The sequence below is a fragment of the Pipistrellus kuhlii genome, unplaced genomic scaffold (assembly GCF_014108245.1).
Source record: "Pipistrellus kuhlii isolate mPipKuh1 unplaced genomic scaffold, mPipKuh1.p scaffold_m20_p_4, whole genome shotgun sequence".
In the NCBI taxonomy this organism is placed as follows: domain Eukaryota; kingdom Metazoa; phylum Chordata; class Mammalia; order Chiroptera; family Vespertilionidae; genus Pipistrellus; species Pipistrellus kuhlii.
In genome coordinates this window covers 36,128,823-36,151,976 of record NW_023425540.1, presented here as the reverse complement: position 1 = coordinate 36,151,976, position 23,154 = coordinate 36,128,823, and the positions used below count along the sequence as shown (strand labels likewise).

The 23,154-nt window shown below is 46.6% G+C and overlaps 1 protein-coding gene across 2 annotated transcripts in view; it reads right to left on the bottom strand.

The window, feature by feature from the left end:
* IQGAP2 (IQ motif containing GTPase activating protein 2) overlaps window positions 1–22,976 on the bottom strand; it is a 254,510-nt gene extending 231,534 nt beyond the window's left edge. For both annotated transcript variants that reach the window (XM_045571611.1, XM_036411313.2), the window contains exon 1: window positions 22,639–22,976. In XM_045571611.1, coding sequence (XP_045427567.1) covers window positions 22,639–22,684 — 46 coding nt within the window. In that variant the 5' untranslated portion in view covers window positions 22,685–22,976. The remainder of the gene's footprint in view (window positions 1–22,638) is intronic.
* Window positions 22,977–23,154: the final 178 nt, after the last annotated feature.

The following is a 23,154-nucleotide window of genomic DNA, read 5'->3' as shown; positions in this document are numbered from 1 at the left end:
ATACAGGGTGGCAGAAGGGACTCTCCCTGACTTCTGAGGCTGAGTTATAAAAGTCCATGCAGTTCTTTCCTGGTCTCTCGGAAGCCAGCCGCATGCTCGGAGAGCCACGTGGACAGACTACCTGAGGGTCCTCTGGTCAACAGCCCCAGCTGAGTCCCACCTTTCAAGTCACTCCAGCCCAGGTACGGGCATATGAAAAAAGTTTCCAGATGGTTCCAGCTCCCCCAGAAGTTTGGGTCTTTCCAGCACATTAACTGGTCCAGTAAACGGAGAAAAAACAAGCCATTCCCACCCTTCCCTGCCTGAATTCCCAGCTCAAAGAATCGGTAAGCACAAGAAGATGGCGGTGGCATTGTTCACTACGCTTTGGGTGATTTGCTATAGAGCACTATATGAGAATCAGTGGTACATGGGTCTGCATGCCTAGTTCAAGCACGTGACATTTCTCTCATCCCAAATCTCATTACAGTCTAAACACTTTGAGGTCTGGACTAGGACTTCAGATTAGTCTTTAAACCATTATAAACTCTCCTGGCCTTACCTATAAACTGGGGGTATCTAATCTACCTCCTCTTATAGAGGGATGCTATGAGAGAACTAAAAATGTGTGAAAACCCTAACAAACAGAACTGTATGCGTGTGTGTGTGTGTGTGTGTGTGTGTGTGATCCTTTTCATTCCGCTGGAGCAAAGGTATTCAAATGCAAATCTCCAGTGAACTGGGGGTTTCAGATTTGGTCAGGATCTCACTCCTGGACGGAGAGCGCAGGCATTTCATTTGTTTCAGTTCTCCCACGGAGACGTTCGCAGATGGGCGCTCCTCTAAATTTGAGAAGTTATGAATAGTGAACATTTCCTTTAACACCCTCAACAACGAGATAGGAATATTAACTAATTTTAATACAGACAAACAGAAAAACAACAAATAAAAGGACATACGAGAGGGAATAAAAACAAGAAAGAAATATCCCTACATGCTCCCAATGGTTATATTGGGATAATGAGATTAAAGGTTATTTTACATTTTTTCATAAGTCAGTTTAATGAGCAATGTAAGGACAAGGCTATCCTGGCAGATTCGCATGCAGACCTGACACCTGGCACAGGCCAGTGGGAGGCCTGGGCTGGGCACCTTCCTTTGCATCCTCAGCCTGGTCTGCTTTCCATACTTCCCACAGTGCCAGGATCACCTCCCTCTCCCTTCCCTGGGGCCAGCGGTCCTGCAGAGACACAGGACAAGCAGAGGAGTAGCCACTGCTCCCCAGGCTGCCCAATCCCCAGGAGAGCGTCCCAGGCTGACAGTGTCCCTGGCGGCCTGTCCTCCCTGCCAAGCTGAGCTGAGCTGAGCGGCTTGCAAAGTTGTGCCAAAGCCCTTCTGAGGGGCTGGTTCTCCTGTGCAACTCTCTCCGCTCCAGCAGAACCCGGGGAGCAAGCAAACAGCTCAGAGTCTAAAACGGTCCAATCTGCTGCCATTCTGGAGCCGATCTGCCCCTCCGATGCCCACTCCGGGGGTGCAGCCATCTGCCTCAGGCCGTCCTGCTAAACGCCTCACCGCCCCAGGTGAGCGGCTGCGAGCATCAGTCCTTCTGCTACCTGACAGCTTGCAGGGCTCAAGCACACGTCTCACCCACACACAGTCTGTGGGCAGCCCGTGCCCCCCAACAGATTACCGGGCGCCGTATGCTGCCCCCCACTCAGGGTGCTCCCTCCTCCTCCTGGACATATTGCCACGCTTTCTTTAACTCCAAGAGCGGGTCCCTATGAGAACCTCCCTGCTGGACGTGCGGCTTACGGCAGCACGGGCACCACCTGGGCACACAGGGTTGGGCCCAGCCCAGCCCCTGAACCCGCAGCCTAACCCGGATCCTCAGACCACATCCAAACAGCACATCAAAGAGTGAGAAGCGCTGCCCTGGAGAACCCCCATGTGCCAGGCTATGGTGTTGTCAGTATCAACCCCATTACGAGTCACGGTAGAAGTTCTGAGAAAAGAGCTGGAAGTGGTGGGAAACAGCATAATCGCATTCCCCCGCAGAAAGCCCTCATTCTTCATGCGCTCCTGAAAGGGGAGGGGGCAGAGCTCGGCGCCCTTTATGTCAGAGCCAAAGCCGAGAGCGTGAAAGTGAGGCTGTTCTATTTTAAATCACCTCCCACCGTCACCAACACTAATAGGTCCAGTAAATGGTATTCTAAACGCTTACGGCGGGAGCCTGGCCAGCACACAGCACAACACACACACACACACACAAAAAAATATATATATATATCCGGAAAACAACTTTGTTTCTTTACCATAATGATGATTCTCAACCGAGGATGCTTGGCAGCGTCCAGAGACATTCTGGGTTGTCACAAGCCAGGGGGGTACTGCTGGCAGCCGGTGCATCGGGGAGGCGACCGAGCATCCTACAGCACACACACAGCCCCCAGCAACCAGAGCGGTCCAGCCTACAACGTGACTTGTGCTGAGGTTGACAAACCTTGGCCTTCAGACTTCACCATAGTGTAAGGTGACCAGACGTCCCGCTTTTGGCGGGACAGTCCCGATTCTTAACAATTTGTCCCGCATCCCGCAGCGTTTTAAAAAAGTCCAAAAGATTTAAAAGATTCTTCCCCAAAATAGAGATTTTTTAAAAACGCTGCAGGGCCGAAACCGGTTTGGCTCAGTGGTAGAGCATCGGTCTGCGGACTGAAGGGTCCCGGGTTCGATTCCGGTCAAGGGCATGTTCATTGGTTGCGGGCACATCCCCGGTGGCGGGTGTGCAAAAGGCAGCTGGTTGATGTTTCTCTCTCATCAGCGCCAGACGTTTCTGGCTCTCTATGTCTCTCCCTTCCTCTCTGTAAAAAATCAATAAAATATATTTAAAATAAATAAATAAATAAAAATAAAAACGCTGCAGGACGCGGAACAAATTGTTAAAAATCGGGACTGTCCTGCCAAAAGCGGGACATCTAGTCACCTTACCATAGTGTCACCTGCTCTTCCCTCTCAGTGTCCCCTATTACCTACTGCTCCCCCTACCAAGACCCCCCCCCCCCCGCCTCCAGTAAAAAAGCTGCACCCCCTTGCTCAATGGTTTCCCACCCTTGGCTCAGAAAGGCGCCCGTCACTGCGTGTGTGACAGCCAGGGACACAGGAGCCAGGCCCTGTCCTTTCAGCAGGAAGGGCCCGCTCGGCCCCTCCTCATTTCTCATGCAGTGCAGGCCGTAGGTTACCGATTATAAAACCGGGGGCCGGTGGGGCCGCACTGATCCTCTGGCCCAGCTCCCTCGGAGGCGTGTTCAAGGGGCTGCGTCCCGGCCTGCGGACTCAGCACACAGCCGCTTCCTTTAGAACAAAGAGGAAAAGGAGCCGGACTCACAGGAATGCGGAGAAAGGAACAATGGCACGAACTCCAGTGTTGAGGCGCCCAGGCAACAGTTGAATGGTGGGGCTCTATTTTTAGCTCATTTTCCTGAAAAGGCACCCTGCTTCCCCTTTTCCCCAGTACCCCAGCATCCTCTCCAACAACTCTGGCTTCAAAACATCGCTGTCAAGTTCTGTCTAGGAAAGGGAAGCTCATTTCACAGAAGAGAGAGAGAGAGAGAGAGAGAGAGAGAGAGAGAGAGAGAGAGAGAGAGAGACTGACTCTCATCCTGATGGGAAGGGAGACCCTACGTCCCAGTTTGTCCAGAAATGGCCCTGCGAACACCGTTGCTTTGACATAATGAATAGAGACACCACCACCGCTCCCCCCTTCTTACAAGGTGTCTCGGTCTGGACAATGGATTGCCCTGCAGGCCGTCTCCTGGGACATGCTATTCCCAAGGAGAACAAAGCTCCGGGCCTGACGTCCTTCTGCCCAGCTCTGCCCAGCAGTCCAGCAGTCGGCTGCAGACGTGCGCGTGAAGCCTGGGAGCAATTACGTCTCGTTTGGCTCTGGCTGGTGTGATGTGCCCACTGACCGGAATTCTCTCACCCGTGCAGGGAAACCCAGCACCGAGCACATCTAATCTTGGGACCTGAGGGGGTCAAGACAGAGGTTACTGGCACAGACCCTGGGAAAGCCTGCTCTCCACCTGGCCCGTGAAGTTGGTTGCACAACTCGTTCCAATTCAAACTCAGTCCGTCCTCCAACGTCTAACACCAGCACGTAAGAAAAACACCCGTTTCCATGGGGCACTCACACTGACCCGTGAGGCCTAGGAGGTTGGATGGAGCTCAGAGGCTGGGGCGGGGGAGGGTAGCAGAACCGCAGGGCCGGCAAGATGAGTCACTGGCAATTATTGATCACACCAGCAAGTTCTACCTGAGACCATATTAGCCTAAGTCCACCAAGTCCAGATGGGGCAAGACTTGACATATCTCACCATCAGCAGGAAAACTAGTGCGGATGAGTCTCTCCCCCTGCCTATTTACACATGATTACAGGGCTCTTCAGGAAAAACGACGACTGCAGAGCAGGAAGCATGGTTCTCTCTAAAGCAACTGCTAACAATCTGATGCTTGTCTTTCCAGTCCTCCCCCCCCACCCCCCGCCCCCCCGACAGGATTTAAGTTCTACGTTCCCCACGGGGTATCCTGCTTTCCACTTCATTATATAAGCGTTTCTCCACATCATTAGAAACCAATCGGTTTATTTTAAGCTGTCTGTGGTTCTCCGATGGTAACATGAACAGCTGTCTGCTATTCAGACTTCAAAAGTTTATGTGTCACATAAGGTAGTAAATAAACGAGGATGGGGAAAAGAAATACTAAGGCAATAAACATCGTAATGGAGAGCCCATCTCCCAAAATAGTCGTGGTCACCCGCCTCCAACCTCCCCTTCGAATCTGCTGGAATCAGGGAGGAGGGCAGGATCTGCCTTAACGGGGCTGCACAGGGAGACGGAACAAGCGAGTACATGCAAGGGAAGAAGCGGCCTGGCAGGCGGGCATGGCCAGGGCCTCCTCCGTGTCTCGAACTCCCTGCCCTGGCGGCATCCACGGTCCTCCACGCACTCTGCCCTCCTCTCCTCTAACCAACCCCACCCACACTTCTTTCCCCACCCACTGAGCACTCACTACACGCCAGGCGCTGTGATAAGTGCTTTACCTTTGCTGTCCCCTTTTGTCCTAAGGACGCCATCAGATGGGTACCGCCACCCCTTACTTCATTCCGCAGGAGAGGAAACCAGGGCTGACGGGTAGTAAGCAGCAGAGCCCAGCTGTGTGGCACGGTGCCCTCTCCCCTCCCAGAAGGACCCTCTCAGAGGGCAGTGAGATGAGCCCAAAGGGCTCCTCTGTGGAATGAGCTTTGCATATATCTCGCTTCCTTCCTAAAAGTGTCTGAGCAGGTAAACAAAGACAGATACGTTATTTAAAAAGTATAAGTATAAAGAAATAAATAGGGTAAAGGAGAAAAATGAAAGTAGAGAAGATGAAGGCAAGCAGGGATAATAAATACACCAAAACAATGGGTAAGCCCTTCATAATTTAGTTCTGTGCTTTCTACCAGCCAAAGCATAAAAACAGCGAGTCGATATTCACAAACTTGAGTTATGGGTTTATGTCAAAAAGTCTTGTTGCCACAGAAATTATGTTGGAAACGATGTATGTCTCAGCCATCTAGCCTGATCAAAGGACCTCTACATGAGCCTATTTTCTGCTTAACTGTTGGCTAAACCACAGGCACCGCGAAGTAAATTGATAGAAACTGCCCTCAAAAAGGACCACAGAGCACCCAGCTCTCTTATTCAGAATGCGCTGAATAGCCGTGAGGTCACTGAGAGGGTTTAAGTATCATTCTGAGGGACTCGCTCCTGCACGGGGAGTGATGCTATTACTGCTCTCTGTCTCTCTCTCTCTCACTCCGTTAGTGCCCACAGTGCATCTGCCTTCTGATGCTTCCAAATCCTTCCTTTGATATTTGCTGTCTGCACTCTCCCCACTCTCCCTCCTTTCATCTGCTTTCAGGATGATGCCTCAGCCTTGGCAATGCCAAACCCTTGACTTAATGGCAGGCACCGGTCAACCCCGCTAACTCACCAATGACTGCATGATCAGCCAACATCATTGGGCTAAAAAAATCAGGATGTCTAAAATTCTTCCTTTTCCTAAAGGTAATGGCTATCCTGTGTTGAATAGTATCCCCCCAAATTCATGTGTGCCCAGAACCACAGCAGGTGAACTTATTTGGAAATGGGGTCTTTATAAATGAAATAAATTAAAATGAGGTCACATGGCATTAGGGTGGATCTTAATCCAATGACTGGTGTCTTTATAAGAAGAAAAACCATACCTCTAAGGAGAATGCCATGCAACCCTGGAGGAAAAGATTGGAGTGATGCTTCTAAAAGCCAAGGATGCGAAGGATTACCAGTAACACCAGAAGCCAGGAAGACGGGGAGAGGGCGAGAGCCTCCAGCACAACCTTCAGAGGAACACAGCCCGGCGAACACCTGGATTTTGGACTTCCAGCCTCCAGAATGATGAGAGAATATGTTTCTATTGTATTAAAGCCACATAGTTTGTGTTAGTTTGCTACAAAAAGGAAACTAATACAATGGCTAAATGCTTTACCCAGAAGACAGAGTACCAAGGACCCAAAACTGACTTTTTACTTGTACCCCAACAGGTATGGCAGACACAAAGCCTGGGTTCAAATCTGCAGCTCGCAGGCTGTAGGATCTTTGGCAAGTTACTTTACCTCTCTGGACCTGTTTTCTCACCTAAAAAAATAGGGACAATATTACCAACTTCAAGGGTTGGTATGAGGATTAAATCAGATGATTCGTGTGTAAAGTGCTTAGAACATATATACGGTTCATCGAAGCACTACTTGTATTTGTTATTATCAGCGCTAGAAGTTAAACTAACGAAAAAGGTAGCAAGCAGTCCCCCTCCTTTTAGAACTGGGTACACAACAGCCATCTCTCGGGGTCCTGTCCCGTCCTCCCAGGCATGAGGCACTTCGGGATGTCTCTCCCAGACCAGGATCTCCCACTGAGGTGGGACTGCCCAAGATTCAGGACTTCCTAGGCTGTTCTGCAGAGCCAGCATTTTCTCTTGTTAAAACTCCACAAACAATACTTAGCCCATTTCCAAACTAATCATTAAGAGACAACAACTTGGTTACCTGGAGTCAGACTGTTGTAATTCTCAGCTCATTTCCAACCAGAGTGGAAGAATGACCAGCTTTCCAAAGCAGCAGGCTGCCTCGTCCGGCCCACCGTGGCCGGGCACAATGCAGCCGAGATCCTCTACACTTTCTTAATCTGGACCCGGATGAAGCGGTGTATAAAGTGACCAGCACTCACCCCCAGGAAACGGTTCCTCCTTTCCCTTACTTCCAGTCCACAGGTGTTCCAGAGGCCTGGCTCTCATGGTTTTGCCATCTTTCATGCTGCCAGTCGGTCGCAAGACAGCCAAATAGAAACGCCAAGCCCAGCAAAACCCTGATAACTGGTTTAAAAGCACCTGCATTTCAAATAACACGACTGAGGATAATTGGGATTATCTAAGTAACACCTTTGAAATTGGTGGGAAATATATTAAGACCTTGCACTGAATGAGTACCAGGCACCAAGGACTTTATATAGATGAATTCATTGGATTCTAATTACTATTAGCATCCCCATTTGACAGTTGATAACCAGGGAAGGTAAGACTTTGCCGAAGGACACACAGAGAGGATATGGAGGAGTCAGGTTTACAGCTAAAACAATATTCTATGTTTTAAATCCTATCCACCCCAAAGAGGCAACATGCTACCTCCATTAGCACTGTTGATAGAGAGACCAAAAGCAACTTATGGCCCATGTTCTTTTGTAATACTATTTAAATTATTAACCCCAAACTAAACTCTTTAAAAAGTTGTACATATGCAAAAATAAGTAAATAGTAAATAAAGACGTTTTACATAATGTACATGAAGAACTAGAAGCTAACCCTTGTGCTACATACTACCTGAGGTCACAAAGAAGTAAATCTTGCAACAGTTAAATTTTTATACCCTTTACCATTGTCCCTTTTGAAGAATGGATTTACACACACCCCTGGGGAGGTCATCTGAACAGGAGCCAGGAGGCCAGCATTCTGCGTTATTCTTAAACCCAAAGTTATTTCACCCTTCTGAGGCTGCCTCAATTCACTCGACTGAAATGTAAGAGGTGCATGTGTCCCAGTGCCCATGTCTGTTGTCCCCCCAAACCCTGTGCTGTGACACCTGGGCCCATTCATCATCCAGCCAGGCCCCATGACCAGTGAGGTTGCTGGCCTCTGGCCACCTCCACCCATCTAGCCCTAGAGTGCTCTGTGTATAAGAATGAATTAGAGTTGTCATCTTCACTGGTTTAAAGAAAAACACAAAAGAACAAAAAACCCACACAAGATGGGTGTGGCTGTTGTTCATAAATTAAACATAGAACTGCATATGAACCAGCAAATCCCATTTCTGGGTATATACCCAAAAGAAGTGAAAGCTGGAACTCAAATGTATATACCTGTATGCCAATGTTCCCCGCAGTGCTATTCACAATAGACAAAAGGTAGAAGCAATCCAAGTGTCCACTGAGGGATGAATGGATAAACAAAATGTGGTCTATATATGCAATGGATCATGATTCAGCCTTGACAAGGAAGGAAATTTTGACACATCCTGCAACTTGGGTAAACTTTTGAGGACGTTATACTAAGTGAAATAAACCAGTCACTAAAAGACAAACATTGTATGATTTCACTTATGTAAGACATCTACAGTAATCAAAAACATAGAAACAGAAAGTAGAAGGGTGGTTAGGTTGCCAGGGGCTAGGGGGAGGGGAATGGAGAATTATTGTTTAGTGAGTTATAAAGACAAAAAAGTGGTGACTGCTACACAAAAAATGTGAATGTACTTAATGCCACTGTACACTTAAAATAGTAAACTTACTATTTTAAGAAGTGTACGCTTAAAATAGTAAATTTAATGCATATTTTACAATAAACACATGTATACAGAACGAGGGATTTTGACTAATTCAATGGATCACAAACCTTGGCTGTACATTAGAATTGCCTAGGGAATTTTTAAAAATACATTTTTATTGATATTTAGAGAAAGAGGGAGGAAGAGGGAGAGGGAGATAGAAACATCAGTGAGAGAGGAACATCATCCATCGCTGCCTCCTGCACACTCTCTAATGCAGATCGAGCCTGTAACTGAGGCATGTGCCCCGACCAGGAATCGAACCAGTGACCTCCTGGTTCCTAGGTTGAGGCTCAACAGATAAGCCACACCAGCTGGGCATCCTAGGGGAATTTTTTAAAGTATTTATTCATCGCCAGTAATGGGAGGATGGACATGGTGGTCTCGATGTGATGCAGCCAAGGGAAGCAGTGTCACTCAGGAGGCAGTCATACCAGGAGGCAGGCCTGGGTTCCTCGGGACAGTCAATGTCTCTGGATGGAGAGGGTCGCAGGAGCACTGTTCCAGCTGGGGGAAGACCAAAGGGACATTACAGCCAAAGGCAATGAGAGAAACCTGACTGGACCCTGGATCCAAACCAAGGACAGATGGGGAAAATCTTGGTGTGGAATTTATGTTGGATGGTGAACTTGAACCCGGTTGTTTAAAAAGCAGATTTCCTATGGATTTCCTATGTCACAAAGACATCTCCCTGCATGAAACATTCTCCTAGCATGAGTCTCAAAGATCAACTCTTGAAAAGTCTTTTCAATTTTCAGGGTCTTAGTACTCACTTACGTTTTCAGTATTTACACTCCTAGTAAGAAAAATGCTCCAATGGACAAGGAAGGACCTGGCCAAAGATTATATATATTAATATTAGGATTTAGAAAATGGATATATCAAACAAATTGTTACAAAAGCCAAGAACTTGCCTTTAAAGCTGGAGGAAGGGAAAAGAAGTCCCAGACCAAACAGCGTATGTCACAAAAACTAAAGTGGCATTGCTTTGAGATAGATGATTAAGTGGTAAACCCTTTCCAACACTATTAAGACTACATTAAATGGTTATTCAAATAAGTGGCAAAATTACCCCACCACCACCACCACACAAACACATCTGACCAGTTTTCAAATCAATTTCTCATACCTCACACCCCCCCTTTTTTTTAATATATTTTTTGATTTTTTACAAAGAGGAAGAGAGAAGGATAGAGAGTTAGAAACATCGATGAGAGAGAATCATCGATCAGCTGGCTCTTTCACACACCCACCGGGGATGTTCCTGCAACCAAGGTACATGCCCTTGACCAGAATCGAACCTGGGACCCTTCAGTCTGCAGGCCATCGCTCTATCCACTGAGCCAAATCGGTTTCGGCCCTTACACCCCTTTTGAGGTAAAAACAAACTCACTTCTTCAGATGTAGACGGAAAAGCTCAGAAAAGTCATACCCAACGTCACAAAGCGATACCTCAATCTAAGGCTTTGGATGCTGAATGTGACCTTACCATCATGGTGTTTCCTGTCTCTCATCACTCTCATCATCCTAAGGTGACAATACTTCATCACAGCTACCTGAGTTTCACAACATAATGGCAGGGGACAATGGCAGCTTCCAAGAAGCCAAGAAGCCCATAGACTGATCTGGTATTGACTGTTCAGTTCACAAATATTTTCCTACCAATTTGAGGGACTAAGATATCAAAGGCCATTTCCAGTGGAGGGACACGCCGATGCTCCTTATTATGTTTATATAAGGCTCCGATCACACGACCCCCGAAGGCACTGGGTCTGCACACCCCATGTAAGTCCCAACATGTACACAGCACCCTACACCTCCTGGTGCATGAAAGAGAGGTCATGGGTGTTCTATGTCCTTCCAGGCTCCTGAGGTTCTCCTTTGAGTCCAGAGAATAATCCTCTCCTTTTGTGTCAGCAACCTTTATTCTATGTGGACACTATTCTTGATTTCCTTATTGCCTTTTACAGATCAGCTTCCTACAGTCTTTCCCTCCACAAATTTTACCAACCTTGAGTAGCTACTGCTCAATGAGGCTTTTTGAGTATGTCACCATTGCTAACTTCACTTTGTTGATTCCTTGTTTTAATTGAACATCTCATTGTCTCTCTACTGCGTGCAGCTAGAAGTCCTGGACCTTCAACATTCGGCCTTTCCATCTCTGTCTCTCCATCTCTCTCTCTCATGCATACCTGCACACACACAAATGCACACATACATGCATACACACACATATATACACCTGGAAAATTACATCTCCTTCCAATACAAACAGACCTTTTTCAGACATTAATTTTCCCAAGGCACAGTTTATGGCTAATGAGAACTTTGTATCTTGAGCAGCAAAGGGTAACTGTTGTAGCTTTTCTAACTACAGACACATTTTTATAGCAGGAAATTTAGAGAAGGAAAACAAAAAGTGTTTCATTCACCCACGATCTCGAACAGCAATTTTCAACTGGTGCTCTGCAAGAATTTTTCACAGCATTCTTATAATTTTACTTATTTATTTATCTTTTTTTTTTTTTAAGAGAAGGATGGAGAGAGAAACTCCACTGTGAGAAGGGAAACATCAATCTGTTGCCTCTTGAACACACCCCAGTTGGGGATGGAATCCACACTCTGGGCATGCGCCCTGACCAGAAACTGAGCCCTCGACCTTTCAGAATACAGGTTAACACTCCAACCAATTGAGCCACACTGGCCAGGCCCCACAAGAATTTTTGAAACATTCAATGTCTGGCTATTTAGTCAGGGGTACTGTGATCTCTTTTCCCTTAGACTGTCAAATAAAAAAAAATAACAACAGCCAACACAACAATAGCCACGAGATGAAAAAGGCTGAAAATCGCTAATCTAGAGAGAATCACTGCAGACATGTTGACTGACATATGTATGGGACATTGGGGAGACAGCAGTGACCAAAAGACTCAATCCCCACCCTCAGGGATTACATTGCTGTTCTATTTTATCCATGCTTTTCTCGGGGCAGACAATGTAGTATTTTCAAAACACACTGGCTTTGTTTTTACTGAAAGGTAACACACGGAAAAAAACAATTTCCAAATAGTATTCCCACCCTTGCCCTCAGTCCCCCACACAAAGGCAACCTTTAAGGAGATGTTTGCATAACCTTCCAGAGATATCCATGGTATACAGATTAAGTGTACCTTCCCTGTTTGGTTGCTAAATGTTGTTTGTCCTACTGTACAGATCAAAGATTTTCAGAGATTTCAAAACTGCTTTCTTTCTCAGAGTTCACCTAATTGAATGTGAAAGTTATAGCCTGAGCCAACGAGGAACATGCAAGTACAACCCTCCAAACGGCTAGCAAATTCAAACTGACAACAGCAAACGTTATGGTGTTGGGAGAACTGAGGAAGAAAGCTCTGAAACTGTCACACAGTCTGTGCCTACGCACAGACAGGACTCATGTGGCCCTGCTTCTCATGGAGAGAGAACCATATCTATCTAATATTATCTATTTTTTAATGAGTATTTTCTTTTTTTTCTTTTTTTGAAAATAAAACTCAGATATAGAATGAAAGTGAGAACACATCTGCATCTGACCATTTCGCAGACAAATTTCCTAATAGGAGAAAGACTCTGGGAAGACAATGGACCATATGTGGAGGGAACAAAGCTTGGGGGGGTGGGGGGGTGGAGAGAGAACTCAGACTCTGTATGACTGACATCTTGCCAGGCCCTCTACCACAACCCTGTGAAGCCTACTTGGTCAGCCTAGAGCTGAGGCAGAGAACTCCAAAGTGATGGGTATATCCAAGAACCCAGGCAGAACCAGTCAAGTCTGGCTGATCCCAAGAATCTCTTTTTGGGGAAGTGAGTAGAAAGGTCAAAAGGAAACATTTACATGAAATTTGCTAGAATTAAACAAACAAACTAGCAGTAAGGGGAGGGAGGCAGAATGAATGAGTAAATCAAACTGAGCAAGTGAAAAGCAGCCTCGTTTCTCTATTTCTAATGGTTCCAGCGTTCCAGTTATTCTTGTAAGTTGAGCTTCATGGGGGCCATGGAACTAAAACTTCACTAACTTTCTAGAGGCAGTAAATTTTAAGGCTGTCTGATGAACTATGTACTTCCTCCTCCTCTTTCCCACCTCCCCTCAAACACCAGGTTGACCAGAAGGTTGGCCAATCCTGGCAGCCACATCAAACTCTACAATTTAAACCAGGCACAAAGATGAACACTTATTCAAGCAGCTCCTTCCCGTTTTGATAGCATTATGCTCTCCTATGTTCATAGCAGCACAATTCACCATGGCTCAGATTTGGAAATAGCCTAAGTGCCCACCAGCAGATGAGTGGACTAGAAAACTGTGGTACATCTACACAATGGAATACTACACTGCAGAAAGAAAAGAAAGAAAGAAAAGAAAAGAAAAGAAAAGAAAAGAAAAGAAGAGAAGAGAAGAGAAGAGAAGAGAAAGAGAAGAGAAGAGAAGAGAAGAAAAGAAAGAAAGGAAGGAAGGAAGGAAGGAAGGAAGGAAGGGAAGGAAGGAAGGAAGGAAGAAGAAACGAAAGAAAGAATTCTTATCAGCATGGATGGAACTGAATAGCATTATGCTAAGCGAAATAAGCCAGCCAGAGAAAGATAACATCACATGCTCTCACTCATTTGTGGAATATAATGAACAACATAAACTGATTAACAAAAATAGATCCAGAGACAGCGAAGCATCGATCAGACCATCAAACCTCAGAGGAAAGGTAGAGGAGGGTGGGGCAAAGGGGAAAGATCAACCAAAGGACTTGTATGCAAGCATATAAGCATAACCAATGGATATAGACACCAGGGGGGGTGAGGGTATGGGGGGGGGGGAAGTTGGGGGATGAGGACATATATGGAATATCTTAATCAATAAAGAAATTAAAATGCAAAAAAAAAAAAAAAGAAGAAGAAGAACTCTTGGGCTTTCAAACCAGCAGCAGGAGCAATGAGCAATGTTAACCATGAAAAAGGCAACAGAATGAATAGTAACTGCAGAGTGACAATTCCTCACTCAGGTAGTGACAACTACCACAACCATTTCTTTTTTTTAAAAATCTTCACCAGAGGATATGGTTTTCATTGATTCTAGAGAGAGATGAAGGGAGAAGGAGGTAGAGAGAGAGAGAAATATCAACGTGAGAGAGAAACATCAATTGCATCAGGCACACACCCAGCCCTGGAATTGAACCCACAACCTACCACTATCATTTCAAAAATGATCAAAAGAGCAATGTAGAAAACTCAACCCCATACAACTTCATTTGGAAACAGTAATATTATATATACGTCGGGGTGGGTTTTTTTTAAGTATGCAAACATTAACAAATTTGATCTCCACCCAAACTGAGATGGGTCCATTTCCATATAGATGCATTTTCCCATGAGTATATGCTTTCAAGAGGGTATGGAGCCAAGATTTTAAATCCTTTCTGTTAAAGTGAGAAAGGGACAAGGAAATGGGGAAACAGTAAGAGGCTATGGTGGTAAGGGTGGTATTGGTATCATCACCCTCATTGTTTAAGTGCTGACTCTATGGAAGCACATTCTGAACAGTCATGTTTCTTTCTTAAAAAACAAGATTTTTTTTTTCAATTACAGTTGACATATAATATTAGTTTCAGGTGTACAACATAGTGATTAAACATTTATACAGCTTATGAAATGATCACTTCAGTGATTAGAGTACCCAACTGACACCATACATAGTTATTACAATATTTTTTACTATATTCCCTATACTGTTTTTACATCCCTGTGACTGTTTTTGTAACAGGCAATTCGCACATCTTAATGTTTTCATTTAATCCTTTGAGCATGCACTTTCCCACCTGCATTTTACAGGTAAAAAATATAAATTAAAATGGAGGCACAGAGAAATAAAAAGAACTCGCAGAGAGTGAAAGTAAACCTAAACTCAACATTAAATATTTGCCTGGCACTTGAAAGCTACTGAGGTTATCTTTAATTTGACAGACAATAGAACCATGTTCCTCATTTGCACAAACAGCACAGTCTAAACATTTTAAGGAAAACCTGTAATAACAGCAAATAAAAAAAAATTAAAAAAAAAAGTATTAAGCCTATTTCAGGCGCCAGAGTACCAGGCTACTAGCTACTTACTGAGCATAAACAGTACTTAAGTATTTGATTCCATCACATTCAAATTAAGTCTTTTTTTTATATGGTGATGACTAAGGAAATGCATTAATTGACATTGCTTAAGTCTGAATTCATTTTGGCAATAAAATATGAGAATTGAGAAAAATTATCAGGAACCAATCTATCTTAATTTTTTAAAATGATATGAAATGTCTTCCATCAGAGATTTAGTAGTAATGGAAAAGGAGAATAATTAAGTCATCTTAGGGGGGTCCCACGCAAGAATATCATAGGAATATCCATCTATTTTTAACCAACAGCGAAATAAACCATCTGTAGTTTCCCTGCAAAGTGGGGATGACCCGGGTGCACGTATGCCTATCAAATAGTATTTCTGCTAACATCCAACTGTTCCAAAAACTGTGAGTAAGTCAATGAGTGCAACACTTACCATAAGTTGTCCTGGAGGAAAAAAAAAATGGAGGAAGAGGACATCATACAACTCTTACTGTCCAGACACACCTGCAATGATCAGAGCTCAGACCTGCCAGATGTGGGGCCTTCCTTTTATACAAAAAGTCTCTCCAGCTCACTCAGCCTTCCCAGTGACTCCTAAGAGCACCCCCTCCACCTCCACCTCCATCCTTGGAGAGCTAACCTCACTTACTCCCTTAGTCAGTGGAGATGTTGGACTTGATCTTTCAAATCACATTTGTTTCCCAGAAGAGAGGAAAGCAACCTCGAAGCTATACCAAGTTATATCCTATAAAATAAACACAAAGCTGTATAGAAATCAATGCCTGGGTTTGGATGTGGTCCATGTGTGTGCTCAAATAAAAAACATAGGGAATTCAGTCAATAAGCATGCAGGCACGTGCTGTGTGTTTACACTCACTTGACAAAAACCTGCAAGCACAGTGAAGAGGTAATCACACAGAGGTGTCTTTTCCCACTTGCACAAGAATCCTCATCAAGGTCCTGGCCTACCTCTTTTTTTCTTACCTGTCCTCAGGGAATTTACCTTCTGGGATAGTTTAGAGTTAGTTGTCTGTCTCCTGGCGGGAGTCTGTTAGGGTCCAGCGAGAGTCCACGCCTACCTCTCTTTGTATCGTTGAATGGCATCAATTCCAAAAGCATAATCACTATTCAGTAACTTCTGGTCTATCCTGAGCAAAACTACCTGACAAATCAGCCCATCCAAAAGAATCCCCAAACCTAGAAGCATGGTGAAGGGGCCACTGAGCCGCAGAGAGAGAGGAGAGGGCAGCAAAGGCACCCATCCCAAGCCTCACCCACCCTCCCACAGCTCCTACTATGCACTCCAACCACACCTAACCTTCCCACCACTCCCCACTTCACTGACCACTCATCAATGGAAGTCTAATGAGAAGGTTAAAAAGAAAAAAGATCCCTTTGCTTCAGTGAGAGATGGGCTCACCCTACTCTCCCCAACACAACTCTACTTGCCCTTAGCTGCCTACATATAAGGGATTCCATGATAAACCCATTCCAGCTACAACTCTCTTCCACAGCATTATCCACACACCCTAAGCTTCAACTCCACCAAACTATCCACACAACAAATACACTGAAATGGCTTTCAGTTTTCCTCTGACCTGCCTTCAAGGTCATGTTCAAACTCAAAACTTTTGTGGCACTTCCCCATTGCCCCCATCTATATCCGTCAATCACTCTCATGTCTTCACTGCCACAGATGTTGAAGGTGCATACACACACACACATACACACACACCAGCGACTGGACTGGTGGAATGACCAGAACAACAAGAATGACCAGTGGCTATGATGGCCCCTCCCTGCCACCGGCCCAGCCTGATGGGCCCCCATTGGGGCGGGTCAGCTGGATCCCATCCACCCACGCCTCTAGGAGAAGTATAAACGCTATTCTTTACCTTCCAGGTTTTCTTCTAAGCTGTCACCATCTTAGACATTTTTCCTTTATCTATAGTATGTTGTACATATTTTAGGTACTCAATTCATTGAATGATTGCAATTTGTCCCACACATGTGCCAGGAACCCACAACAGCCACTGTTACAGGACCATAAAACACCTTCCAAACTACAGGAGAAACCCTCAGGGCTACGAGGGCGGTCAAGGGCCAGGTCTGAATACAAACCCACATCTACTCAACTCCAAAGCTTTTGCCATTTCATCAACACCATCATGCTTTTCAAGGGAGGAAACAAAAATAGAACAGGAAGGTGAAAAAGCATCGGTCAGCCAGTTCACTGCAAGCTTCGGCCTGATTTCTCATCAACCTCCGACTTACAGGCACGGCCAGTGTATGTCATAAAGTGTGTTTTACAAATTATCTTATTTATAGTCATTGGGGCATGCCATTAGGTTATGGAAAAGCCTCTCTTTTATGTCAGTGAGATGGGGAGTCTCTACATATGCATGCAACCCTTTCATGAAGCCTGACTGTACTCTGTGAAAAGCCCATGGATTCAATGCTTTTCCTTGGGGCAGGTGGGTTGAGAGAACACCATGCATCATCCTTTAAGTTCATACTATCCAAACGGCTACAGGTTTCTGAAGTTAGATGAAATCATGGCAAACCCCTTAAACAGAAATAGGGGTGAAACACTTACAATCCGTTCAAGGGAGGTGAACTGGCCGTAGCCCCTGAGCTACAGGTTCTGACAAGCGCTGGCTTTCCGGTTCCCACTGTCACCTGCTAATGCGTGGCCGGGAGCCAACATCCTGATTTCAGCTTTTTTGTGAACCTGGGAAGCCGGTGGCCCTCTCAAAGGTAATACCAGCACAGGAAGAGCAGCCCGCACCTCAATTCCACACCCAGGCTGACTGCCTCCCCACCCTGCAGGACTTATCTGACTGCCAAATCAGAAGCTGGGTGTCCTTTGTTTCTCTTTTGATTGTCAGAGATTCAGGTGCACAGATTTGTGTGGCTACAAACCTTTTAAACGAAATGAGCTGTTAAAAGCTTTCGAGGTGGGAAGGCGAGGGGAAGGGGCAAAGGGGTTAGCTAACATCCTAAGTAACACTAAATTCTAAAACAAACTCTGTATTACAAGCTTCAACTCTCCCAAACAAGTCATTTGGCTAACAACATGTGTAATTAAAGTTAAAAGCACACTAAAACAACACTTTAACTGCTGACCTTAAAGCTCCTTGTGCAATGCTCAACCGAAACATTAGCATATGAAGGAGTGACCTGGCTTTTTGTCTCCCAGAGACAGCATCACAGGGACAGTGCACACATCTCGAGCCTTCTGCCCTTCCAATGAAAGAGCTGACAGACTGTGAGAGCCACGCTGCCTGAAACACGGATGCATTCAATCCTGTTTGACACACCCAAGTTTAACTAGTTCAGAACTGAAATTTCTTCCTCTCCAGCTGATGCTGGGAAATAGGTGAGAATTTTTCTTACCTTGCCTAATCCAATATTCCAGTTACCATGTGATTTAGAGGTCCCACCATTCAGACAAGAGCATTATTCAAAAGCTCACAGCATCAGCCAGAACCTTCCTCTGCCACACACACACACACACACACACACACACACACACACAGAGGGTTTACGCTGCTTGTTTTAAAATAAACCACCAGTGAAACCTTGATCACTATTAATTTTACAATGTTTCTCGTGAGAGGAAAGGAATGCAAAGGGAGGATAACCACAGCTGCTACTACATGAACGTTGATTACAGACCCACAGTAGGCACTTAAATGTTGATTGAATTATCAGTGATAAAAATCTGGTCCCAAAGCCCCTCTTTAGCTCTTACCGGCCTTTTTGACTCTCAATTTTAACTAAAACAAAACTTTTGAGAGATCATGGTGAAAATATATTTTCAGAATTACTCTGAAAAGAGATCGTAATTCATTACAATAGCACAAAAGTTATTTCTGAACATATACCTAAAGTGTCATTTAAACTTGGTTTTGAGTGTACACAAAAGGTTCTGGTTATCATAGATACTCTTCTAGCTTCATCTAAATTAGTAGAGCAGTTTCCCCCAGTTCTTTCTGCAGAACTGCATCTAAGTGAAAAGCTGATGTTTTCATGTTGCTCTGCAGTAACATCACACAAAATAACTTCACTGGTTGCAGGGGGGTGTGGCCAACATGAAAGCAGAAGGGATTCAACAGAAAGCAGTCTCTTTCGTTTTACCTCACCGCACCAATGTGTAATCAGGAAGATTTCAGCAACCTCTCGTATCAGGAAAAAAAAAAAAAGAAGAAGAAGAAGAAGGAAAGAAAGAAACCTGAGAAGGGTGCCTTCCTGGAGAACTCATTGAGAAATCTCTCAAGGACGGCTCACTCTACACAGTGTTCTACAGACACTCAGCCTGGCAGAGAAGCAGTCTGAGCTGAGCTCATTGACCCTGTACAAGAATTCCTCAATTAAAAGTATTTCAAGGGGGGAAGGAGAGATGGCAAACAGAAGAGCAGACCTGAAACCACTCGAACAACTTCATTCAAACTGTTTGGAAAGCCCTGTCTCAAGTTCCTTTTACTCAAAATGTACAACACGGGAACTGAAAGGATAACAATGAATAGGGAATGCGTTGGGACTTGGCTTATTTTTAAATGTCTGGGATGAAGTCTGTTTAGGATAGGTTTGAGGTTTTCTTGAACCTGTACTTACCGAACCCACAAAAAGTAAAAAGTGAAGCCCTATCACACCACACAGCAAGGACAAGCCTGCATTTTCCTCGTGTTGGCAGAAGCCCGGGAAGCCAACAACAACCAGAAATGACATATCCTGATTCCTCCTATCACCCCCTTCTGCATGAATAGTCGGTGTTAGGTAGCACTTAACACTAACGTACATGCCACCAGATGTTTTAAAAATGGATTACAAACATATGCCATTCACACAACGGGTATCAAATCATTTTAGGACATAATAGGCTATTGCATTAAAGCCTTAACATTTCAGGGTGGTCCGAAAGTCTGGGAACTGGCAAATATTTCCCACTCGCTACTACATTAAGTGACCAAAGAATGCCAGCTCTTCATGATCCGGGGGAAGGCAAACAGGAGTGATTCCGACAAGGTGGCTTAGGGAGAAAAGCTGGATGATGATTTCCTGGCAGTGGCCACGTGGAGTGCTCTCATGCTCCCGGGACCTGAACTTCCTCCACTGCTGCTTCTGAGTGGAGTAATTAATGAAAACGAAGCAACATGTCAGATGCACATGCAGAGACAGATGGAAAGCTGCATCAACACACTCCACTCACTGCAACTTTTCACGTCACAATGAACGAGTGAAGGACCGCACAGGGAACACACCACGGTTTAAAATGTGACACATTCACCCAGTTTCCAGACTTCGTGGCCATCTTAAAACTTGGCACAGTGATGCTACTACAAGCATGTCAAACTCGCTGCCTGTGGGCCACATGCAGCCCACAATGAATATTTTTGAGGCCCAACCAATATAACGGTATGTAAGACACATTTTATTTTTAAAAAATATATTTCATTGATTCCTCACAGAGAGGAAGAGAGAGGGATAGAGAGCTAGAAACCTTGATCAGCTGCCTCCTGCACACCTCCTACCGGGGATGTGCCCGCAACCAAGGTGCATGCCCTTCATCGGAATTGAACCTGGGACCCTTCAGTCCGCAGGCTGATGCTCTGTCCACTGAGCCAAACTGGTTTACATGTAAAAATAAATGTCTTAATTTTTACAATATCCTGTTATATATAATTATGAATAATGAACTATAATGTTCGATAATGACTGATTACTATAATCGTGTTGCATTCATTTGTCTTAACTTGATTTTTACAATATCCTGTTATACATAATTATTAATAATGAACTACAACGTTCACTAATGACTGGTTACTATAATCATGTTGCATTCATCTCCCTTACTCGCCTCACATGCACGGCACCATTTCTCTCCACTAATACTAGCAGTGAATGTTTTAGCAGCCAATTGCCAGGTCATTAGTCTTGTGCGGATTTGTCTGGTGTGCGCAACAGGAAATATTTTGCTTTCGGAGAACAGGAAAAATAGGTTTACTTGCATTACGCCTATTATTGGTGCAGTTATTCAGTGTCTGGTAAGATAACGTTCAAGAAAAAAATATTAATTTTATTAAAATGTTCTATTATTTTAACAATTATTTATTTCAGCCCTGTGTATTCAGCATGTCTCTATTGAAATAAACCTATGTTTCTATGAAAATTGAAGCGTTTGTTTTTTTGTGGCCCACATAAACTTAAACCTTGTTTATTCGGCCTGTGTCGGCCTTTGAGTTTGACATGCTGGTGCTACTATGTGTTCTGGGAGCCTGTCACATATACAAAGGGCTTTCACCGATTTGGATGAGCCCAGCATGTCTCCTGTGGTTTACCAAAGTGCAAACGAAGGCTGCAGAGAAGTGCTGAATGCATTTCCCTGCAGCACAGCGGCTTCAGCTGACTGCTCAGGCCTCCTCCTCGCTGCCTGACACCAGCAGGGTCACGCTGGAAAATGAATTTGCCATCTCTGACTCTCCATTCCAAGACTGGTGGGGAGGAAGGGGAGGGGGAACTTACACAAGTTGACTACTCCCCTTTTTTTTCTTAGGCAAGTCTGCAGGCCTCCCAACCAGCCAAACCACAAAACACACACACACACACACACACACACAAAACCTGCAACACCACCTTAACCAAAACTTGGTACCTCTGCCACCAAGGCCAGCCTCCGCAAAAGATTAACCTGCGGTCCTTGGCCAAGCCTCACTAATAGGACCTACCCAGGAGAGAGAGAGGAGAGTGAGGAGAGTCAACTTTGTTTGTGTTAGGAGAAATACTTCCTGGCACATGCTGAGCAAAGACTCTGAACTCTGCACACGCAGCCACGTGGTTGGTGCTAATCTGGCTCCTTCCACCCCGGACCAGCCTCTAAGCAGCCTCTCCCGGAGGGCAGTCCCCGGGGTAACTGACACCCTCTCCTTCTGGTCACGCGGGCTCCCCTCTCCGCGGCAGCCCCCTCCCGCGGGCGCGGGCGGCACTGTCCTGGGTTCGAGGGGAGCCAGGAGCGACTGGGGCCGGAGGTGTTCCCTTCGAGTTCCCTTCGGGAGCAGCACCAAAGGATTCACAGCTGTGGGGCCCACACTGGCTCCGGCTGGGCCCAGGTGAAGTCCGAGAGCGCGCGATGGGAGGGAATGCCTGCGCTTCCACAAAAGCCGCGTTGGCCAAGCTACCCAGCTCCGGCGCCCACCTGTAGCCACAGCCAACAAACTTTCCTCTCCTTCCGAGCCCAGTCCCTGACGCCACCCCCTGGCCCAAGCCGGCAGCGGCCTGGGGCCCCGCGGGCTCCTCACCTGATCCCCATAAGCCCCCAACCTGGCCGGTCCCGGCGCGCACACCCCGCGTTGCCCGCGCGCCCCGGGGGGATTGCGGGTGCAAAGGGGGTGCTGCCAGCTGGGGATCAGACGTGTGTGGGGAGAGTGGGAGGACGGCGCTGACCACCCTTTGCAACTCCACCTCCTAACTTTGCAGCCTCCCAGCCGCCTCCCTCCCGCTCTCCCCGCGGCGCGCACCGGCTCCCTCCGCTTTTCCAAGGAGAGGGTCCCCCCGGCGGCGGGACCCCGCCCGCCCGGCGCACTTACAGCCATAGCGGGGTCTCTGCAGCGACGGCAGCTCCTCGTGGGGCATCCTGCGCTGCTCCGGGGGCCCGCCCCGGGCGCGCCCCCCGCGGCTGCCCTCGCTCGCCAGGCTCGCCGGCTCCGCGCCCGGCCGGCGCGCTGCCTCCGGCTCCTCGCGGGCCCTCCCCGCGCCGTCCCGGGATGGGCGCCCGGCTCCCTCGCCGCTCCCTCTCGCCGGCGCCCGTGCAGCCACTGCGCGCTGACACCGGAGGAGCCCGAGTGAACTCTCCTGCCTCTCTCCGTCCGGGCTGCCGCCGCTGCCTCTCCGGCAGGTTTCCTTTCTCCTCCCGCAGGGGCCCCGTTATCCAGGCGCAGGCTGCGCGCCGCGGCGCAGCGCCCCCTACCGCGCTCGGGGCGCAGCGCGGCCGCTGGGCCCGCCCTCCCCGGCCGCCCAGGGAGAGCGGCGGCGCGGGGGCCGGGCCGGGATCCCCAGCAGCTGGGGCCCCGGCGGAGCTGGCGGCCCGGGCTGCAGCCGCCCGC